The following is a 19,406-nucleotide window of genomic DNA, read 5'->3' as shown; positions in this document are numbered from 1 at the left end:
GTCTCCACCAGCCTGTCCTTACCGCACAGCGCTGTCCCCCATTCATCAAGATCCACGGCGCGCCCCCGGACAACGTGGACCACTTCCCATATCTCGGGAGCCTCCTATCAACAAGAGCAGGCATTGATGACGATGTTAAATTCAGAGTAACTCCACGAGACTGTTGTAAGCTCATACCATTGTGACCATGGTCTCTTTAATATAACTCCAAAGTGAGGCAGCAGCATGGTGGACTGTCTTTTAAGCCTGCTAGTTCCAAGGTGCACAGGTGACCCATAGCTCTCCCACATGTGTGCACCCTAGTGGCAAGTCTTACACATAGGTGAGGTTCACATACATAACATCACTTCCCCCCAAAGTCTTAAGAACAGGTTATTTACAGGTTGAGGCGATCTGGCGCTCTGCGTTCCCGGGTCGATCGCCTGAGTTGAAGTCCTGGCATGGGTGAGTTGGTCAGATCATTGCTGCATGGCAGCGCGGCTGGTCTGATCGGACTGTCGGGCATGGTGGGTTCATCCTCGTGGTTGACAGCGAGGTCAATTGCTGGTTGGGTGTGTGTTGGTGGATCATAAATGGTGAGGCCTTTTTCAAACTGTTCTTGGTTGTCCGTGAATCGCAATTTGGTCTGATCCAAGTGCTTTCTGCATGTTTGCCCATTCAACAATTTCACAACAAACACTCTGTTCCCCTCCTTGGCTAAGACAGTGCCAGCAATCCACTTGGGACCGTGACTGTAATTTAAAACAAATATCGGATCATTAACCTCAATGTCACGCGATACCGCCGCGCGATCATGGTACACATTATGCCGGTGCTGCCGGGTTTCTACGTGATCGTTGAGATCTGGGTGGACTAAGGAGAGCCTGGTTTTGAGTGCTCTCTTCATTAACAATTCTGCAAGGGGAACCCCGGTGAGCGAGTGGGGGCGCGTCTGGTAGCTGAGCAGGACCCTGGATAACGGGTCTGCAGGGAGCCGCCCGTTACATGTTTCAAGCTCTGTTTGATGGTTTGCACTGCCTGTTCCGCTTGGCCGTTGGATGCAGGCTTAAATGGGGCAGACCTGACATGCGTAATGCCATTGCAGGTCATGAACTCGTTGAATTCTGAGCTGGTGAAGCATGGTCCATTGTCACTAACAAGGATGTCGGGCAAATCATGGGTGGCAAGCATGGCCCTGAGGGGTTCAATGGTGGCAGTGAATGTACATGATGACATTATTATACATTCAATCCATTTAAAGTAAGCGTCCACTGCTACTAAACACATCTTCCCTATAAAGGGGCCAGCAAAATCTACATGGACCCTGGACCACGGTTTGGAGGGCCATGACCACAGGCTCAGAGGGGCCTCCCTGGGTGCATTGCTCAACTGTGAGCAAGTATTACATTGGTGTACGCATGGCTCCAATTCGGAGTGTGACCTGGCGATAGCCTTCATCATGACTATGCTTGGGTGGGTACTGTGCAGGTTGCGTATAAACGTTTCACTGCCTTTTTTGGGCAAAATCACGCGATTCCCCCATAGGAGACAATCCGATTGGATGGACAATTCGTCCTTACGTCAGTGAAATGGCTTAATTTCATCTTGCAATTCCCCGGGAACTGCCGACCAGTTCCCATTGAGAATGCAGCTTTTTACGAGTGATAGCACAGGGTCTTGGCTAGTCCAGGTCCTGATCTGGCGAGCCGTGACGGGTGATCCCTTGCTCTCAAAAGCATCCATTACCAGAAGCAAGTCTGCGGGTTGCGCCATTTCTACCCCGGTGGTGGGCAATGGCAGCCGACTGAGGGTGTCAGTGCAGTTCTCAGTGCCTGGTTTATGGCGGATTACATAGTCATACGGAGACAATGTTAGTGCCCATCTTTGGATGCGGGATGAAGCATTGGTATTGATACCTTTGCTTTCTGAGAGCAGTGAAGTAAGCGATTTGTGGTTGGTTTCGAGCTCGAACCGGAGACCAAATAGATATTGGTGCATTTTCACAACCCCGTATACACATGCTAACACTTTTTTCTCAACCATACTGTAGGCTCTTTCAGCCTTGGATAAACTTCTGGACGCATATGCAACCGGTTACAGTTTGCCCGACACATTTGCTTGCTGTAACACACAACCGACCCCATACGACGACGCATCACATGCCAGTACTAAACGTTTACATGAGTCATACAATACAAGTAGCTTGTTAGAGCATAACAGGTTTCTGGCCTTGTTAAAGGCGGTCTCTTGATACTTACCCCAAACCCAGTCATCACCCTTGCATAGCAATAAATGCAAGGGTTCCAGCAAAGTGCTCAACCCCAGTAGAAAGTTACCAAAATAGTTGAGGATTCTCAGGAACGAACGCAACTCCGTCACATTCTGTGGTCTGGGTGCATTCTTGATGGCCTCCGTCTTGGAGTTCGTGGGTCTGATGCCGTCTACCGCAATCTTTCTCCTCAGAAATTCGACCTCTGGTGCCAGGAAAACACACTTGGAGCATTTCAGCCTGAGTCCCACTCTGTCCAGTCACGAGAACTTCTTCCAGGTTGTGCAAGTGTTCGGTGGTGTTGCGACCAGTGATCAAGATGTCGTGTTGGAACACCATGGTGCATGGAACCGATTTCAACAGACTCTCCATGTTCCTCTGGAAGATGGCCGCAGCCGAGCGAATCCCAAAGGGGCATCTGTGGTACACGAACAGTCCTTTGTGCGTGTTGATGCATGTAAACTTCTTTGACGGTTCAACTAGCTCCTGTGTCATGTAAGCAGAGGTTAAATCTAGCTTGGTGAATGACTTTCCCCCTGCTAGCATTGCAAATAAGTCCTCCGCTTTGGGTAGTGGGTACTGGTCCTATAATGAGACTCGGTTGATCGTCACCTTGAAGTCCCCGCAGATTCTGACCGTCCCATCGCTCTTTAGCACCAGCACGATTGGACCGGCCCACTCGTTGAACTCGACTGGCGATATGATTCCCTCTCGTTGAAGTCTGTCCAGCTCAATTTCGACTTTAGCTCATATATGGGACAGCTTGGGCCTTGTGATGAATGGGCCATACCCCAGGGCCTGTGAAGTTGCCGATGCCTGGCTCAAATAACGCCAGAAATTTGTTTGTTTGGGCACATGGCGCGTCATCCACCAAAGACAGTGCTTTGATGTCGTCCCAGTTCCACCGGATCTTGCCTAGCCAGCTCCTGCCGAACAGCATTGGGCCATCGCCTGGTACAATCCATAGTGGTAAATCATGCACCATTCCGTCGTACGACACTTTCACTGCCGCACTGCCGATAACAGGTATGAGTTCTTTGGTGTAAGTGCGCAGCATTGTGTGAATCGGGCTCAGTTTTGGCTTCTGTGCCTTGTTGCCCCACAATTTCTCAAAAGCTTTCTGGCTCATAATCGATTGACTCGCCCCTGTGTCCAATTCCATGGAGACTGGAATACCATTAATTTAACTTTTAACATTATCAGAGGGCTTTTGGTGGTGAAGGTGTGTACCCCATACACTTCCTCTTCATCCTCCGGTTGAGTTGCCTCTCCTGCTCGTTCAGCATGATCCACGCTGGATCGGTCGTTCTCGGCTGACTCTGCCACGTGATGAGTCCGAGGTCGCTTGCACATTCGCTGGAGGTGTCCCATTGTTCCATAGCCCTTGCACACATAGTGCTTGAATCGACATTGATGGGCTCTATGACTGTCCCCGCAGTGCCAGCATGCTGTTAATGGGTTTGCATTAGAACTCCACTCTGAGTCACACTAGGCCTGGCCTCTGCGGTCGTGTGGGCCCTACCATGTACAGTTCTGCCTGCTGAAGGCATTATTTTATGCACAGTACTTGCTGGTGAGCTTCAATTCTGTGAAGATATCTATTTTGTGTTGTCGCTCGTGGATATGAAGGCCTGGGCTATCGTGATGGCCTTGCTCAGATCTAAGGATTCGGCAGACAGTAGTTTGTGGAGGATGGACTCGTGGCCAATTCCGAGCACGAAAAAGTCCCGCAACATTTCCCCCAAAGATCCTGCAAATTCGCACTGCCCCGCAAGGCGTCTTAGCTCAACGCCAAAACTCGCCACGTTCTGGCCCTCGAAGCGATGGTGCGTGTAAAAGCGATACCTGGCCATTAAGATGCTGTCCTTCGACTGGAGATGTTCCCGAGCCAGAGTGCACAGCTCTGTGTAAGTCTTTTCCGTTGGTTTGTCTAGGACCAGTAGATTTTTGAGGAGGCTATATACCGACGACCCACATACTGTGAGGAGAATCGCCCTGCGCTTGGTCTCTGTCTCCGCCGTGTCCAGCTCGTTTGTCATGAAGTACTGGTCAAGACTTCCCAATCATCGCCCTCAACAAATCTCTCAAGAATACCAACGGCAGCAATTTCCACGTGAAAGTTCGTGATCTGTAACTCGTCGCCAGTTGTTAAGTTCAGAATAACTCCAGGAGACTCTGTTGTAAGCTCAAACCATTGTGACCTTAGTCTCTTTAATATAACTCCAAAGTGAGGCAGCAACATGGTGGACTGCCTTTTATACCTGCTTGTTCCAAGGTGTACAGATGACCCATAGGTCTCCCACAGGTGTGCCCCCTAGTGGCAAGTCTTACACATAGGTGAGGTTCACATACATAACAGATGAGATCCAACACCACCTCCAGTGCGCCAGTGCAGCCTTCGACCGCCTGAGGAAAAGTGTTTGAAGACCATGCCCTCAAAACTGCCACCAAGCTCATGGTCTACAGAGCTGTAGTAATACCCTCCTGTATGGCTCAGAAACATGGACCATGTACAGTAGACACCTCAAGTCGCTGGAGAAATACCACCAACGATGTCTTCGCAAGATCCTACAAATCCCGTGGGAGGACAGACGCACCAACATTAGCGTCCTCGACCGGACAACATCCCCAGCATCGAAGCACTGACCACACTTGATCAGCTCCGCTGGGCAGGCCACATAGTTCGCCTGCCAGACACGAGACTCCCAAAGCAAGCGCTCTACTCGGAATTCCTTCATGGCAAACAAGCCAAAGGTGGGCAGCAGAAATGTTACAAGGACATCCCAAAGCCTCCCTGATAAAGTGCAACATCCCCACTGACACCTGGGAGTCTCTGGCCAAAGACCGCCCTAAGTGGAGGAAGCGCATCTGGGAGCGCGCTGGGCACCTCGAGTCTCGTTGCCGAGAGCAGAAATCAAGTGCAGGCAGCAAACCAGTCCCACCCACCCCTTCCCTCAATGACTATCTGCCCCACCTGTGCCAGAGACTGTGGTTCTCGTATTGGGCTGTACAGCCACCTAAGAACTCATGTTAAGAGTGGAAGCAAGTCTTCCTCGATTCTGAAGGACTGCCGAGATGATGATATTGTAGTGTAAAAAGCAGACGTAAAGCGGGTTAATTTCCCCACCCCACCCCCAGAAAATAATCGGCACTGGACAGAAGCGAGACATGACGCGTTATGAAATGAAAATAGCAAGAAAGAAATCCTTTTGCTCTCTCCATTTCCCTTTTCGCGGTATGTGTGTGTGTGTGACTCTGGAATATGATGGCGACCGCTGTGCGCTGGGCTGAGGGGTTGGGGACGAAGGCGCGCAGCTCCCCCTAGCGCCGCCGCCACCAGCCAGTGCAGGAGGAGGCGAGAGGTACCGTCGCGCCTGCGCAGTCCGCCGCGGGGATTGTGGGATACCGCGGAGTCTGCCCGTTGTCGTTGTTATTGAGGGTTTCGGCCGAAGACCCATGCATTTTCACTACCGATTAATTATCTTTAAATTGTCATATATACTTTGCCACTTTCTTTTCTTCTGTATTTTAATGTCTTAGGTTGAAGAAAACGTCGTGGAAAATCGGATCAAGAAAATAATTTCTTCCCTTTTTCACAAAAAAACCCATATAATTTCTAAAAGCGATGGCTACAGACGTCATTCAAGTGACCAATGTTTCGCCGAGCGCGACCTCGGAACAGATGAAAACTCTGTTCGGGTTTTTGGGCAAAATCGACGAGTTGCGGCTCTTCCCTTCAGAGTGAGTAACTCCAAACTCCCAGGCAGGGCCGGGGCCTAGGCCGCGCCGCCCAGCGGCTTAAGATCTGACGCCAAACGTTTTAACTTTTACTTCTGAGGGAAAGTGATTTTGTGCACGGAGTGCGTTTTACTGAGTGCGATTTGAAATCTTTTGAAAATATCACATGCATTTCCTCTCGAATAACGCAGCTCCAGTCTCTTCCACTATTGTGTGGCTTTGGGACACTCTCACCCATAATATCACCAGACCATGCTCCCAACCGCATTTATCTGGATTTACATTGGGGATGACCTAATTATTTAAAAAAAAATAAAGCATTAGAATACTTTTGTAAATAGGTAGCTTTTTGAAGTTGTACCAAAGTTAGGTGTTTCATTATTATCCGTGTGAAGTAAAATGGCCGCCAATGAATACCGACAGGCGATAATTATTGTTTTGTCAGCTTTTACACTACATTTTTGAGTAATGCACTGAAATATTATAAGTTTAATAATTTGCAGATTATTAAATGGGCTGAGCAATGTTATGAATAAAATGAACCACATTTAAGGCAAGATCATGGCGTTAGTTGTAAAAAGCAGGCTCCAGGGGCCATATGGCCTACGCCTCCTATTTCTTAAATGGGGGAGACGTAGGTAATTGAGGAAAATGGTCAGATGAAAAAGGAGTAAAAACAAATTTTTATTGTTAGAAAAGCAGTCAGTCATCGAGCTAATTTGTAATTATTGCAGAAAAAGAATGAATTGCAGAACATAATCCTGAAAAACGGGTGAAATAATTTCAACTGAGTTCATTGTTGTCAATCCTGTCATCAGTGTCAATTCATTTTAAAAACACAGCGGGAAATATGTAATTTGATGCAATTAGTTGTGCCTGGAATCAGTAAAGATTTTAACAAAGAAAAATGGTTATGAACATTTTTCTTCAAAGTACATTTTATCCCCCTTTAAAATATTGTTCCAACCTCTGGTTGGTTAGAGACTTATGCAACACCCATTAATATTCAGATGCATGGTTAGGTTCCCATTTTTATGTGGGACTTGGTTGTCAAATAGGCAACAATTGAGGGGTAGGAGAAGAAACACGTGCAATCCTTTTTAGTTACGTTGCTTGAGACCTAAGTAGCTTCTGTTTGTTTCTTAAGGATACACAGACTTGGCTGAACCTGGAGAATTTAGGTGCAGATTGACAAGAGTTAAGGATCTGTGGCCTCTATGCACGTGGTGTTAAAATTTAACTGGCTCAAAATGCAGTTACGAGTAGGAAGCATTAATAAGTTTCCTGTTTATCCATCTGGAACCATGTTGCGTGTTGCAGAATTGACTTGCAGGTTTATCTGGAGCCAAATGATGAGCCCTAATGACAAGTCTATCCTTTCAGAATGGCATCAATAATCAATTACACTGCAATCTATCTTGCAGTTATAATATTTTTAAAATTAAGTACAATTTTAGTCATACTTGAGGTTTGTTGGAAAATACCCATGATAATTGTCAGTTTCTAATGTTAAAAGTAAACATTTTTATCCCTTCTAAATTAGCTAACTATGATTAACTAATACTTTTATATATTCAACAGTTAGAACATAAACTTGCTACATAATGGTTTTCTTGATAAACAAGATGCTGGACCAAGGTCCATTAGACAGAATGCTGCCAAGGCTGAAGAATAAAAGATCACAGTGATGATTACATGATGTCAATATTTAGTTTGAAAACTCAAAGATATGGAAGGAAGGGAAATAAGGAATTCCAGTTTTGAGATCCTGAGTTGAGTAGGAGATTGTATTAAGCCTTGATTTCAACACTATAGAGCTTCCTTAGGTATCCAGGTCTTGGATGGAGCTGAGCTTTCAAGAGTAAAGTTTTCAAGAATAAAATAAGTGTTTGGAACAAAAGGAAACTGCAGCGTGGGGGGGTGCCATTTTAAATCAAGAATTTGCATCTTTAACACTCTTGCGTGAGATCACCGATTGTAGCATTAATCTCTAAAAATAATTGTTTATAAATATATTAACTAAAAGTCTTGCGCGTGGCACACATTGTCCACAAACCTTGCATCCTGCTGTCACAATTTGATTACTTTTATATCAGCATTTATAATGTAAAATTGCCATGTAACCATTTATAATGAGAATTTATATGTAAACAATTGCCTGTCGGTGTAAACAGGCTTCCCACCACTGGTGGAGCTGTGGTACGAATTGCCCAGGTCTGCCTGCTGTTTTCTTCCTTCTCGCCAGGTAAGTTTTATTTTTAATTTGATCAATTAACTTTTTGTATATTATATTTCCATTTTCATGCTTCTTTCTCCATTCCCACTTTACCTTGCTTCCCTCCGGCTTCCCAGCCTTCTCCCCTTCTCTACCTGGGGCAATCTTGTTCACCCATCGCTCATCTTTGCAGCCTTTCAGGCAGACCTACTGGTATTCCTGGCAACCCCGCTTAAATTTTTGCATCCATCAATCATCCTTCTCTGTTGCTCCACTATTCGAATTATTAATATCTTTTTCTCCGCCATTTAAACTTTCATTCTTCCTGCTACCAGCTCAACTGCTTAATTTATTAATTTATTTTGTTCTGCTGCTTAAATTTTCTTGTCACCTGCTCTGCTTCTTGTATTTATTTTTCAGCTGCACTGTTTAGATTATATCTGCTACATAAATTATAAATTTCTCTTGCCTTGCTGCTAAATTTTAAGTGCTACCTGCAACCCATCCCATTACCACTTTATAGACTAATATTTATTTTTATTTATAGATATGTGTATATATATTTCTGTGTGTGTGTGTATATATACATCAAATTAAACTGTAGATTAATTATGTATCATTGTTCCTATAAACACTAATATGTTTGCCTACAACACAACACTTGTGTTTCAGAAGTAATTCCTTGAGTATAAAGCATTTTGGGACATCCTAAGACATGAAAGGCACTATATAAATGCAAGTTTGTTCTTTTATATATTGAATGTAATGTAATACAACATATTTAACAACTCACCAAGCAATACCACAAGTGTGTATATATTTGTACAAGTAAGTTCCACTTAGATTTTACAAATCCATGTGTGTTTGACATCTGGAAACTTGATTCAAATCTCAGGAAATTATGAAAATGTTAGGAATATGCTCACTAATGACAAGTGTAGGAAGTTGTATGTTCACGTGTAATGAAGGAAAATAATTTGCAGGGCTACAGGGAAAGGGCGGGAGAGTGGGACTAACTAGTGCTCTAACCGAGAGCCGGCATAGGCGCGATGGGCTGAATGGCTGCCTTCTGTGCTGTAACCATTCTATGATTCTATGAAGTAACTACTACAAAAAAGATTTAATACTCTGGTATATAATAAATCTGATCAGCTACAATAGTGCTAAACTTTTAATCAAGGCTATTGTAACTACTTCCAGTTCTGTAGTGATTATTATTATAATGGGTTATTAAACTGTTTCAGCTTAATAAAATTACAGTGTATCATAATGACTAGGCAATACATTTTCAATATTCTGACTTATTAACAGGGAATGCTTTACGGCTACTTCTTTGGGTACATTGGAAATACTTCTGTGTGATCCTGTAATCATAAAATTAGCTTATACTTTTTTTAAATGTATGTTTGTGATAGGTCACATTCATTTCTGCTTTCCTTGTAAATCCTTTAAAACTTGCTTGTAGAGGAATTAGCATAAAGTGATGTAAACGCTCCTAGGTCCGATTTTTACTCCAAGCAGTTGGCTGAGAAAATGCCTCTTGCACTCCCATGTTGCAGATTGTAACCTGCATGAAAGTGCTACCGATGCTACTGATTAAATATTGCGGTACTGTGAACTTTTTTGCAAGTTTATTCCCAAACTTAAAATAAAATAGTGCTATCTCAAGTTTGTCAATTGAAGATTTGTCTTCTGTTTTATTTGAAGTGTGTGCTGATTGTAGAGAAATTAAAAATATAGAATACCAAGTCATATAAAAACATAAATTGTCTCCAGCAGGTTTCACTGTTTTGTTTTCTTGGTGCCATCCTCAGTTATTCAGTCCTTCCTGACTTCACACTGTTTCTCTTGAACCCACATGTATTGCAATGGCTGCATGAGTTATACTGACTGCCACATCTTTTAAGCTCATTAGTGTTCTTTTGGAATAGTTCAACAAAGGCTTCAGAAATGGATTGAGCACTGACTGACCTCTAACCTTTAAAGACCCTTCTTCCAACTTTCTATGAGGAAACAAAAACACAAACAGATCACCCAGATGGTTTTAGAAGTACCACCCAAAATTGATGGGAATGATAATCTTGTATAAATTGGTTGGACCCTTTGCAAGCGTGGTTTCAGGATTCTGGTGATAGCCAAGTGGAGAGCTGTGGCTTTGTACCAAGGGAGAGATGAGAGAATTTTTGTCGATTTGGAACCTTGAATCTGCACCCAGGTCTCTGCATAACCAGAGAGCGAGTAGCACGTAGAAAGAAAAACTCCCGTGATTGTTTCCAGTATAAAACGGAGTATTATATATTTTTTTTTAAGAGGGGGGAAGCTACATGTGTGGAGTCTCTTGCTACAGTAATAAGATGGTTGCATGCTATTTTTGCCCTCGGTACCTGTGGAGGAGAAAGACTGGTAAAGGAATAAGAAATCGATAACTAAAGGAGCCAAGAATCAAAAAGCAAGGGAGGAACACAGAAGACAAATATAGGCAGGAACATGCCAGTTATAGAAAGCTGGAATGGTTCTTTATTGAAGTTATATAACTTGTTCCTGCTAAATCTAAATACTGAGCTGCACTCGTTAAAAGCATTTGTCAATTCCAGTTGATAGAAAAAGTGATTAAAATGTTAGAGCAATAATACATACTGATGGTGTGTTGAAGTGGTCAGCGTCCCTGCCATTGCTTCCTGACCGCCACATTTTCAGTTGATGATCCCAAACCTTTTTCAAAAGAAAAATTTATATGAATCTATTTTCTTATCAGTGAGTTGTCATTGTGACTTCCTTCCACGATTGCATTCAATTGGCAATTGCTTGCTGATGAACTAATTATTCTTTAACTATAATTGTGATAATTTTTGCTTAAATATTTGCTAGCCAGAACTGCAATTCTGTCTGACTGAACATCATTAGTGATATTGACATATTAACCCTTGCCCTTCCCACCACTCTTAACTGGATTTTGGGAAGGGGGCAAAACATAAGCAGTTTTAGATCTCTTCCTACTTAGCTGAAGTAGTTTTGCGTAATTTTTGCTTTCCTTTCCCCATCTACCCCATAGTCACCTTGTGGGGTTAAGATTTGCTTTCTTGACCTTCACCGATAGTTATATTTATTTTTTGTGGATCTGCAATAATAGCCTGGACATGTAGGCTTCATTTTCTATTCTCTTGTAATGAGTGTGTGCCTGGTGTGTGTCAGCAGAAATGATGGGAAAACTGATTTGGTGGTGACTAGCCAGCTTCGAAACATTAACTTCTTTTATCACTTGGTATGGTTGAGATTGAAAGATCCATTTGTAGCTATTTGTCTTTTCATTTTGTGTTTTTTAAAAGTAGGATACAGGTGCACCGTCCCGAATCTGGAATTCTGAAAACTGGACATTTTGTGCATAGCTGATGGGGTCGTCTGGAATCTGGGATTATTGTTCGAAAACATTTCTAAGGCAAAACCCAAAATCCGGCTCGGATTCGGTTGAGAATTTCAGATTTCAGACAAGAAAATATCTAAAATCCGGAATCCTTGACCTAATCCATGCCGGATTTTGGACCTCGGCACTCAAAACCCGCCACGGATTTGGTCGAGGATTCTGGATTTCAGGCTTGATTTTCTTGTCTGAAATCCGGAAAAACCCAAAAACAGGCACAGATTCAGTCCCGAGAATTCCGGATTTCAGACGTTGTACCTGTACAATGTAATCTCAACACTGGTTCAATCATATTTTGATTTTTTTTCAGTGAATCACCATTGCCAGTGACGTCTCGTGTGTGTTTCGTAAAGTTTCATGATCCTGACGCTGTGGGAGTGGCGCAGCATTTGACAAACACAGTCTTCATTGACAGAGCTTTGATAGTTGTACCTTACACAGAAGGTTTGTGTTTTATTGCTTAGGGGTTTTTGGCCCTTTATAACCTCAGTTGTATCCATTAGAGCATTTTTCAATAAATTGCAATGTACCAGCATGTTAAATGTTATTAGTGATATTGATACATTAACCCTTGATATACTGCCATCATTAAGACAATGCAAATATAAAATGTTAAAGCTGCAGTGTATTTTTAAAAATTTCTAATGAAACCTGTTTGACTAATTTCAATGGATTCTTTAGAGACAGATGGTTGATGTAGCATCTAGACTGAATAATTTATATTAGGACTGATGGTTATGGCCGGTTGTAAAAATTAATTACTTTCAATATCAAATTTTTATTTAGCATTAAATAATATTTTAACCATGGGGGTGTTACTAGATCATAGCCACGACAATGCACATTGTTTCTTCTAAACACTACTATTACACAATGAGGCAGGCCACACATGAGAATAATGCACCTCAAAATAACGTTGGAACAGTCATTATCACAAATTAATTGTAATTTCACTACTATTGTCCATCTTACAATGTTATATTTTACTAGTAGGTACAATCATATTCTAAAGTAATTAATGTTTAATACACTGTAGCATTAATATGAACTTATTTTTAAAAATATGTTTAGTACTTTAGCTTCTTGAATTCGGTTCTAAACCATGGCACAAAAATATTTGGTTGTACTATCAAACCTGCCGAAAGTGACTTTTATTTTTGTCAGAGAAACCCAGTTTAAAATGGAAGTTATGAGGAGCGAAGCTATTAGCATTCTAATTGCTTGTGGAAACATACATGGGTATTCTCAAAATAATTTTGTTTTAATGCAGTACACCAAGGGTTGTTAATGGGGTGGGACTTCTTAGTCTAAAGTTTTTAAAAAGTTGGTTAATCCAGCTTTTTATGTGTGCTTTTGTGAGGTGGAGTTGTCTTTTTAATAACCATATTGTTTCATAAAACCCAGAGCATCACCCAAAATAATAAATTCTTCTCTCTGTTATCTGTGTGTGTGATTTTTATAGTGGAGAAGGCAATTGCAGAGCCCCTTCCCTGATGACTGAAAAAGTGGGTCCTCTGCAGCGACAGGGGATTCTAGGCAATTTACAAAAGGCCAGCAAGCATAAGAGTCCCCATGTGTTGTCCTGTTGTAAACATTTGTTTTCGTTAACTACCTTTTCTCTTCACTGTTTCTATATTTCTAGGCTTTGATATCCAGTTTAGATTGTATGAAGCAAAGAATTCAGCAGATTAAAAGAGGGCAGACTAAAAGAGAAATTTATTAAAAGGGATAAAGTACTATAGAGTAGGTAATTTTGGCACAATTTATTTTGGTTTGTGTGGGACTAGAAAGTGATTGGTAACAATTCAATTTATAAATCAAATTACACACTTGGAATGGCAACACAAAGCTGTGTATGCCAAAATGGCCTGCTTTATGGTATCTGCAATCACACATTATACTACACTGAACTGTTTTTTTTAAATAAAATTCTCTCCGGGTTCCAGATAAGTTGGTACTTCATGGTTGAACTGTGAAATTGCTTTTATTTTAAAATGACTCATTACATTAACAGTAAAGTTTTTTTTGGCCGCGTATTGTGTGTAGCTTACACTTGAGTTTTTATGCACTGAGCCAAATTTCTTCAAAAAAAATTTGGTTAGAATGAAAACATTTCTGGTTCAGTTGGTGAAATTGATCAATAAATCAATGTTGAAAATTTGGAGGAACTTTTGTATAACTGATGGAAAACTTAAAAGTACCAATTACTGTGTACTTTGATGCACATCACAAAATCTAACTTTTCTGGAGTCCAATGTAGAGGTTTCTTTTTTTATTTGCATGTTTTAATTTGTGTGTGATTGTGATTTGTGCTGTAATGAAGATCTGGATTAGCTAAATACAAACAAGAAACACGGTAAGCAAGTAATATGTGCAATAACTTGCTCAGCTTGAAAAAGGACTTACAGCATGTCGGAACTCTGTTTACTGGTAGACGATGGCTGTCAGTTATCTTTCATTCTTTTGTCTGTTTTCCTTTCCCCTTTTTTCTTTGTTCTTTCCCTCCTGTCAAATTCCTCTTCCATCTGAGTATGAACGCCAAAGGTACATATGAAGTGCATAGTAAATTTCATAAATCATTTAAAAGACAAGCCTTTAGTTATGACAGTTGGTAGCATCTCAGTGATGTAAACGACCCGGATAACGCTATGCTAAGTGCATTCTGTTAATTTTATCAGCACCGCTCAGTACAGAAAGTGGAACCATTGCCTTTGTTTAACAGTGGTTTTTCTTTTTTTGTTGTTGTGTTTTACAGTTCTTTTCCCTGGTTCAGCCAGACCTATTTACCAGGCCCTGCTGAAAATACCACCCAACAGTTTTGCCTTCTGCAGCTAATCCAGTTTCTCTTAAGTGTCCTTTACTTGTTGTATGTTTTCTTGCTGAGGTGCTACACAGTATCTTTATATACATGCAGTGCTGATAATTACTATTATCTGTAAAGGATAGAAATGCAGTTGGTGTGTATATATTTACAGAATGTCACTCTTGATTATGGGGCATTGGGGCACAGTGGCAAATTGATATCTAGTAACATTGCAAAAAAAGTGGTTCACTTACACAAAAAGTAGCATTTAATATATAATGAGCAGTATGTTTCAGCTTGTTCATGAATTTCTCCTGTCTAATGGTAAGTTCTAAACAAGTCATAGTGAACTTTTTCATGATTTTGGTCCCTAAATCATAAACTTTTTTTTGTCTTGTGTATCTTGATTTTTCTGTGTGCTTTATAGTGAAGCAGCCGACACGAGTCGCTTGTTCATAAAACATCTTTTGAAAAGTTGAGAGCACAACCCCTGGAGAACCGACTGTGCTTGCTTACGTTTGGTTCATGACTAAAAAATCGAGTACAGGTGATAATATCTTGGCAGTGTTACAAAAAAAAAGTAGTGTGTATTGTGATATTTATTTTATTTTTTTTACTATAGTATATACTGATTTGTAGATTCAGGGCAAAAAAAATCAAATTTTACATCTATGACATTTCATTCTAAAAGTTTAAAGGTTTCAGTTGTAATTAGTAAAACATAAAATCTATTTTAGCAAGATTATAAGTGTACTTTCTACAAGCTAAGGTGCTGAAAACAGTGAGACCTTGTTTTGCTGGGTGTATGTATGTGTATTCTCTCAACTTGTGTGGGTTTGTTCTAATGCAGATTTGAATTTTTCTACAGGAGTCATTCCTGATGAATCAAAGGCTTTGTCTCTGTTGGCACCAGCTAATGCAGTGGCAGGTTTGCTGCCTGGAGGTGGACTTTTACCTACACCACATCCTCTGACATCTGTAAGTAAACTCTTCAATTTCAAGTTAGTTAAAATAATCATTGTTGTTAAAGGGACTTAATTACTGATGTGTATTTCTAGGTTGGTCTATGAAATTATTTTGAAATTGCAGCATAGGAAAATGAGCCTATTTTAATGTGAGTAAACAGTACGATCCTGAAGCTGTTAAGATTGATGGTGATTAGGCTTCCCCATTAGCTCAGTTGAATGAGGGTTTTTTTCTATTCACCACTTAAAACGGCCACTTTTAAAACTGGCAGTCACTTATATCTGCTAAAAAAATGAATACGATTATCCATTTGCATTAACATCTGTTTCAATGTTGCCGGTTATTGCGTCTTAAGTGTTCTGTTTATTTTGTGCAGAAACAAATGCTTTTGCTGGTCCAAATGTATTTTCTATTCTAACTGATATCCTCCAAGAAGAGCAAAAATAAATTTTTTCCCAGTTAAGTTCAACTGTTGTTGATTTACATCGTGCTCTGCAAATTGTAGCTGACATAATTAGCACAATGCTAAACCAGCTCGATTGTGCTGTTTAATTATGTTGTCTGCTCCAAGCACTGAACAGCGGCTTTTGAGTCGGAAGTAGAAAGCTATAGCAATCTTTAGTTTGAGACTTTAAGAACATATGAAATAGGAGCAGGAGTAGGCCATATCATCCCTCGAGTTTGCTCCGCCATTTAATACAATCTTGCCAGATCATCAGCGAGGAAGGAGAGGCCCAGTTGCTGTCGCTGGAGGAGGCCCAATTGCTGCTGGAGGAGGCCCGCTCGCCTGAGGAAAAGTGTGTTCGAAGACCAGGCCCTCAAACCAACCACCAAGCTCATGGTCTACAGGGCTGTAATAATACCTGCCCTCCTGTATGGATCAGAGGCATGGACGATGTACAGAAGACACATCAAGTCGCTGGAGATATATCACCAACGATGTCCCCGCAAATCCCCTGGGAGGACAGATGTACCAACATCAGTATCCTCGCCCAGGCTAACATCCCCAGCATTGATGCACTCGATCAGCTTTGCTGGGCAGGCCACTTAGTTCGCATGCCAAACACGAGACTCCCTAAGCAATTGCTCTACCCGGAGCTCCTTCATGGCCAACGAGCCAAAGGTGGGCAGTGGAAACGTTACAAGGACACCCTCAAAGCCTCCCTGGTGAAGTGCGACATCACCACTGAACACTGACACCTGGGAGACCCTGGCCGAAGACCGCCCTAGGTGGAGAAAGTGCATCCGGGAGGGCGTTGAGATCTTCGAATTTCAACGCTGTGAACGTGAAGAGGTCAGGCGCAGGCAGCGGAAGGCACGTGCGGCAAATCAGTCCCGTCCCGTCCCCGTCCCCCCTCCCCCGACGAATGCCTGTCCCACCTGTGACCGGGTCTGTGGCTCCTGTGTTGGACTGTTCAGCCACCAAAGAACTCGCTTTAGAAGTGGAAGCAAGTCTTCCTCGATTCCGAGCGACTGCCTATAATGATGATGATGATGATGAACAATGGACCCCTAACATTTTCCCAACCACAGATGTTAGGCTAACTGGTCTATAGTTCCTGCTTTTTGTCTGCCTTTTTTAAATAGGGGTGTTACATTTGCAGTTTTCCAATCCGCTGGGACCTCCCCAGAATCCAGGGAATTTTGGTAAATTACAACCAATGCATCCACTATCCCTGCCGCTACTTCTCTTAAGACCCTAGGATGCAATCCATCAGGTTCAGGGGATTTATCTGCCTTTAGTCCCATTATCTTACGGCGTACCACCTCCTTAGTAATTGTGTTAAGCTCCTCTCCTCCCGCCCCCCCCATAGCCCCTTGACTATCCACTATTGGGATGTTGTTGGTGCCCTCTACTGTAAAGACTGTTTAACCGTCCTTCGGGCAATAATGTCTTATTAAAAGTGGTGCTTGTCTGCCATAAAGACTGTCAAATGTTAACACTGACCCTGTTTATTGAATATCAGTGGCCCGTGTCTGATCCCTGCAGTTTGACATCTGAAACCATGTCCCGAGATTATCAGCTGATTAGATTAGAATTGATGGATAAGAGGAGCAGAAACACACCCAATGGCAGTTTCATATAAACTATTCATTGAGCTCTAAAGGAGTCTCCCAGTAATAAAAAAAAATTGTGGGAAATTCACAGAATTGTTTACGGGACTGACTATTTGTATTGCCCTTTTTCTGTCCTGCGCCTTCTGTTTGTCTTCTCAAGACTCCGCCCCGATGCCTACTGCCCGAAACAAGAACCTGAAGTGGGGCCCCGAGCACATTTATTCTGAAGCCTCCCGCAAGCCTCCAAAGGGGCCCCGAGCCTGCGGCGGGGAGGGCAGCGGCAGAGAAAGAGAGAGCCCGGAGGGGGAGGGAGGGGGGGGGGGGGGGAGGGAGGGAGGGAGGGAAGGAGAGGAAGAAGGAAAAAGAGAGAGCGAGCCTGGTGGGCAAGGAGAGAAGGCGGTGGAGGGAGGGGGGGGGGAGCGGAGCGGAGAGAGAGTTGGGCGAGCTTTGGTGGCGGGGGGGGGGGGGGGGGAGGGGGAAAAGAAGAGAGCGAGCAAGCCTGGGGAGAAAAGAAGAGAGCCTGGTGGGCAAGGAGAAAAGGCAGTGATGGTTGGGCGGGGAGAGAGGAGGAGAGAGAGAGAGAGAGAGAGATGGGGGGGGAGGAGGAGAGAGAGCTTGGTGGCAAAGGGGGGGGGGGGGGGAGAGAGCGCGCGAACGTTTGGGGAAAGGAATAGAGCGAGCGTGGGGGGGAAGGGAGGGGGGTGTGGGGGGGGAGGAAGAGAGAGAGAGAGAGAGAGAAGGGGGGGGTGTGGGGGGGAGGAGGAGGAGAGAGGGAGAGTGTGGGGGGGAGGAGGAGGAGAGAGGGAGAGTGTGGGGGGGAGGAGGAGGAGAGAGGGAGAGTGTGGGGGGGAGGAGGAGGAGAGAGGGAGAGTGTGGGGGGGAGGAGGAGGAGAGAGGGAGAGTGTGGGGGGGAGGAGGAGGAGAGAGGGAGAGTGTGGGGGGGAGGAGGAGGAGAGAGGGAGAGTGTGGGGGGGAGGAGGAGGAGAGAGGGAGAGTGGGGGGGAGGAGGAGGAGGAGAGAGGGAGAGTGTGGGGGGGAGGAGGAGGAGAGAGGGAGAGTGTGGGGGGGAGGAGGAGGAGAGAGGGAGAGTGGGGGGGAGGAGGAGGAGAGGGAGAGAGAGTGGGGGGGAGGAGGAGGAGAGAGGAGAGTGTGGGGGGGAGGAGGAGGAGAGAGGGAGAGTGTGGGGGGGAGGAGGAGGAGAGAGGGAGAGTGTGGGGGGGAGGAGGAGGAGAGAGGGAGAGTGTGGGGGGGAGGAGGAGGAGAGAGGGAGAGTGTGGGGGGGAGGAGGAGGAGAGAGGGAGAGTGTGGGGGGGAGGAGGAGGAGAGAGGGAGAGTGTGGGGGGGAGGAGGAGGAGAGAGGGAGAGTGTGGGGGGGAGGAGGAGGAGAGAGGGAGAGTGTGGGGGGGAGGAGGAGGAGAGAGGGAGAGTGTGGGGGGGAGGAGGAGGAGAGAGGGAGAGTGTGGGGGGGAGGAGGAGGAGAGAGGGAGAGTGTGGGGGGGAGGAGGAGGAGAGAGGGAGAGTGTGGGGGGGAGGAGGAGGAGAGAGGGAGAGTGTGGGGGGGAGGAGGAGAGAGGGAGAGTGTGGGGGGGAGGAGGAGAGAGGGAGAGTGTGGGGGGGAGGAGGAGAGAGGGAGAGTGTGGGGGGGAGGAGGAGAGAGGGAGAGTGTGGGGGGGAGGAGGGAGAGAGGGAGAGTGTGGGGGGGGAGGAGGAGGAGGAGAGAGGGAGAGTGTGGGGGGGGAGGAGGAGGAGAGAGGGAGAGTGTGGGGGGGAGGAGGAGGAGAGAGGGAGAGTGTGGGGGGGAGGAGGAGGAGAGAGGGAGAGTGTGGGGGGGGAGGAGGAGGAGAGAGGGAGAGTGTGGGGGGGAGGAGGAGGAGAGAGGGAGAGTGTGGGGGGGAGGAGGAGGAGAGAGGGGAGAGTGTGGGGGGGAGGAGGAGAAGGAGAGAGGGAGAGTGTGGGGGGG

At 44.4% G+C, this 19,406-nt stretch overlaps 1 protein-coding gene across 3 annotated transcripts in view; it reads left to right on the top strand.

Annotated features, from left to right (window-relative positions):
• Positions 1–5,643: 5,643 nt before the first annotated feature.
• srsf11 (serine and arginine rich splicing factor 11) overlaps positions 5,644–19,406 on the top strand; it is a 38,987-nt gene continuing 25,224 nt past the window's right edge. For 2 of the 3 annotated variants that reach the window (XM_070886982.1, XM_070886981.1), the window contains exons 1-3: positions 5,644–5,989; positions 11,930–12,063; positions 15,291–15,400. In XM_070886982.1, the coding sequence (XP_070743083.1) occupies positions 5,874–5,989; positions 11,930–12,063; positions 15,291–15,400 (360 nt within the window). In that variant the 5' untranslated portion in view covers positions 5,644–5,873. Of the gene's footprint in view, positions 5,990–11,929; positions 12,064–14,465; positions 14,970–15,290; positions 15,401–19,406 lie in introns of those variants that run through there. The other variant, XM_070886983.1, reaches the window with a different exon arrangement.

The sequence above is a fragment of the Pristiophorus japonicus genome, chromosome 8 (genome assembly GCF_044704955.1).
Source record: "Pristiophorus japonicus isolate sPriJap1 chromosome 8, sPriJap1.hap1, whole genome shotgun sequence".
Classification (NCBI taxonomy): domain Eukaryota; kingdom Metazoa; phylum Chordata; class Chondrichthyes; family Pristiophoridae; genus Pristiophorus; species Pristiophorus japonicus.
This window is presented reverse-complemented; position numbering and strand designations above follow the sequence as displayed.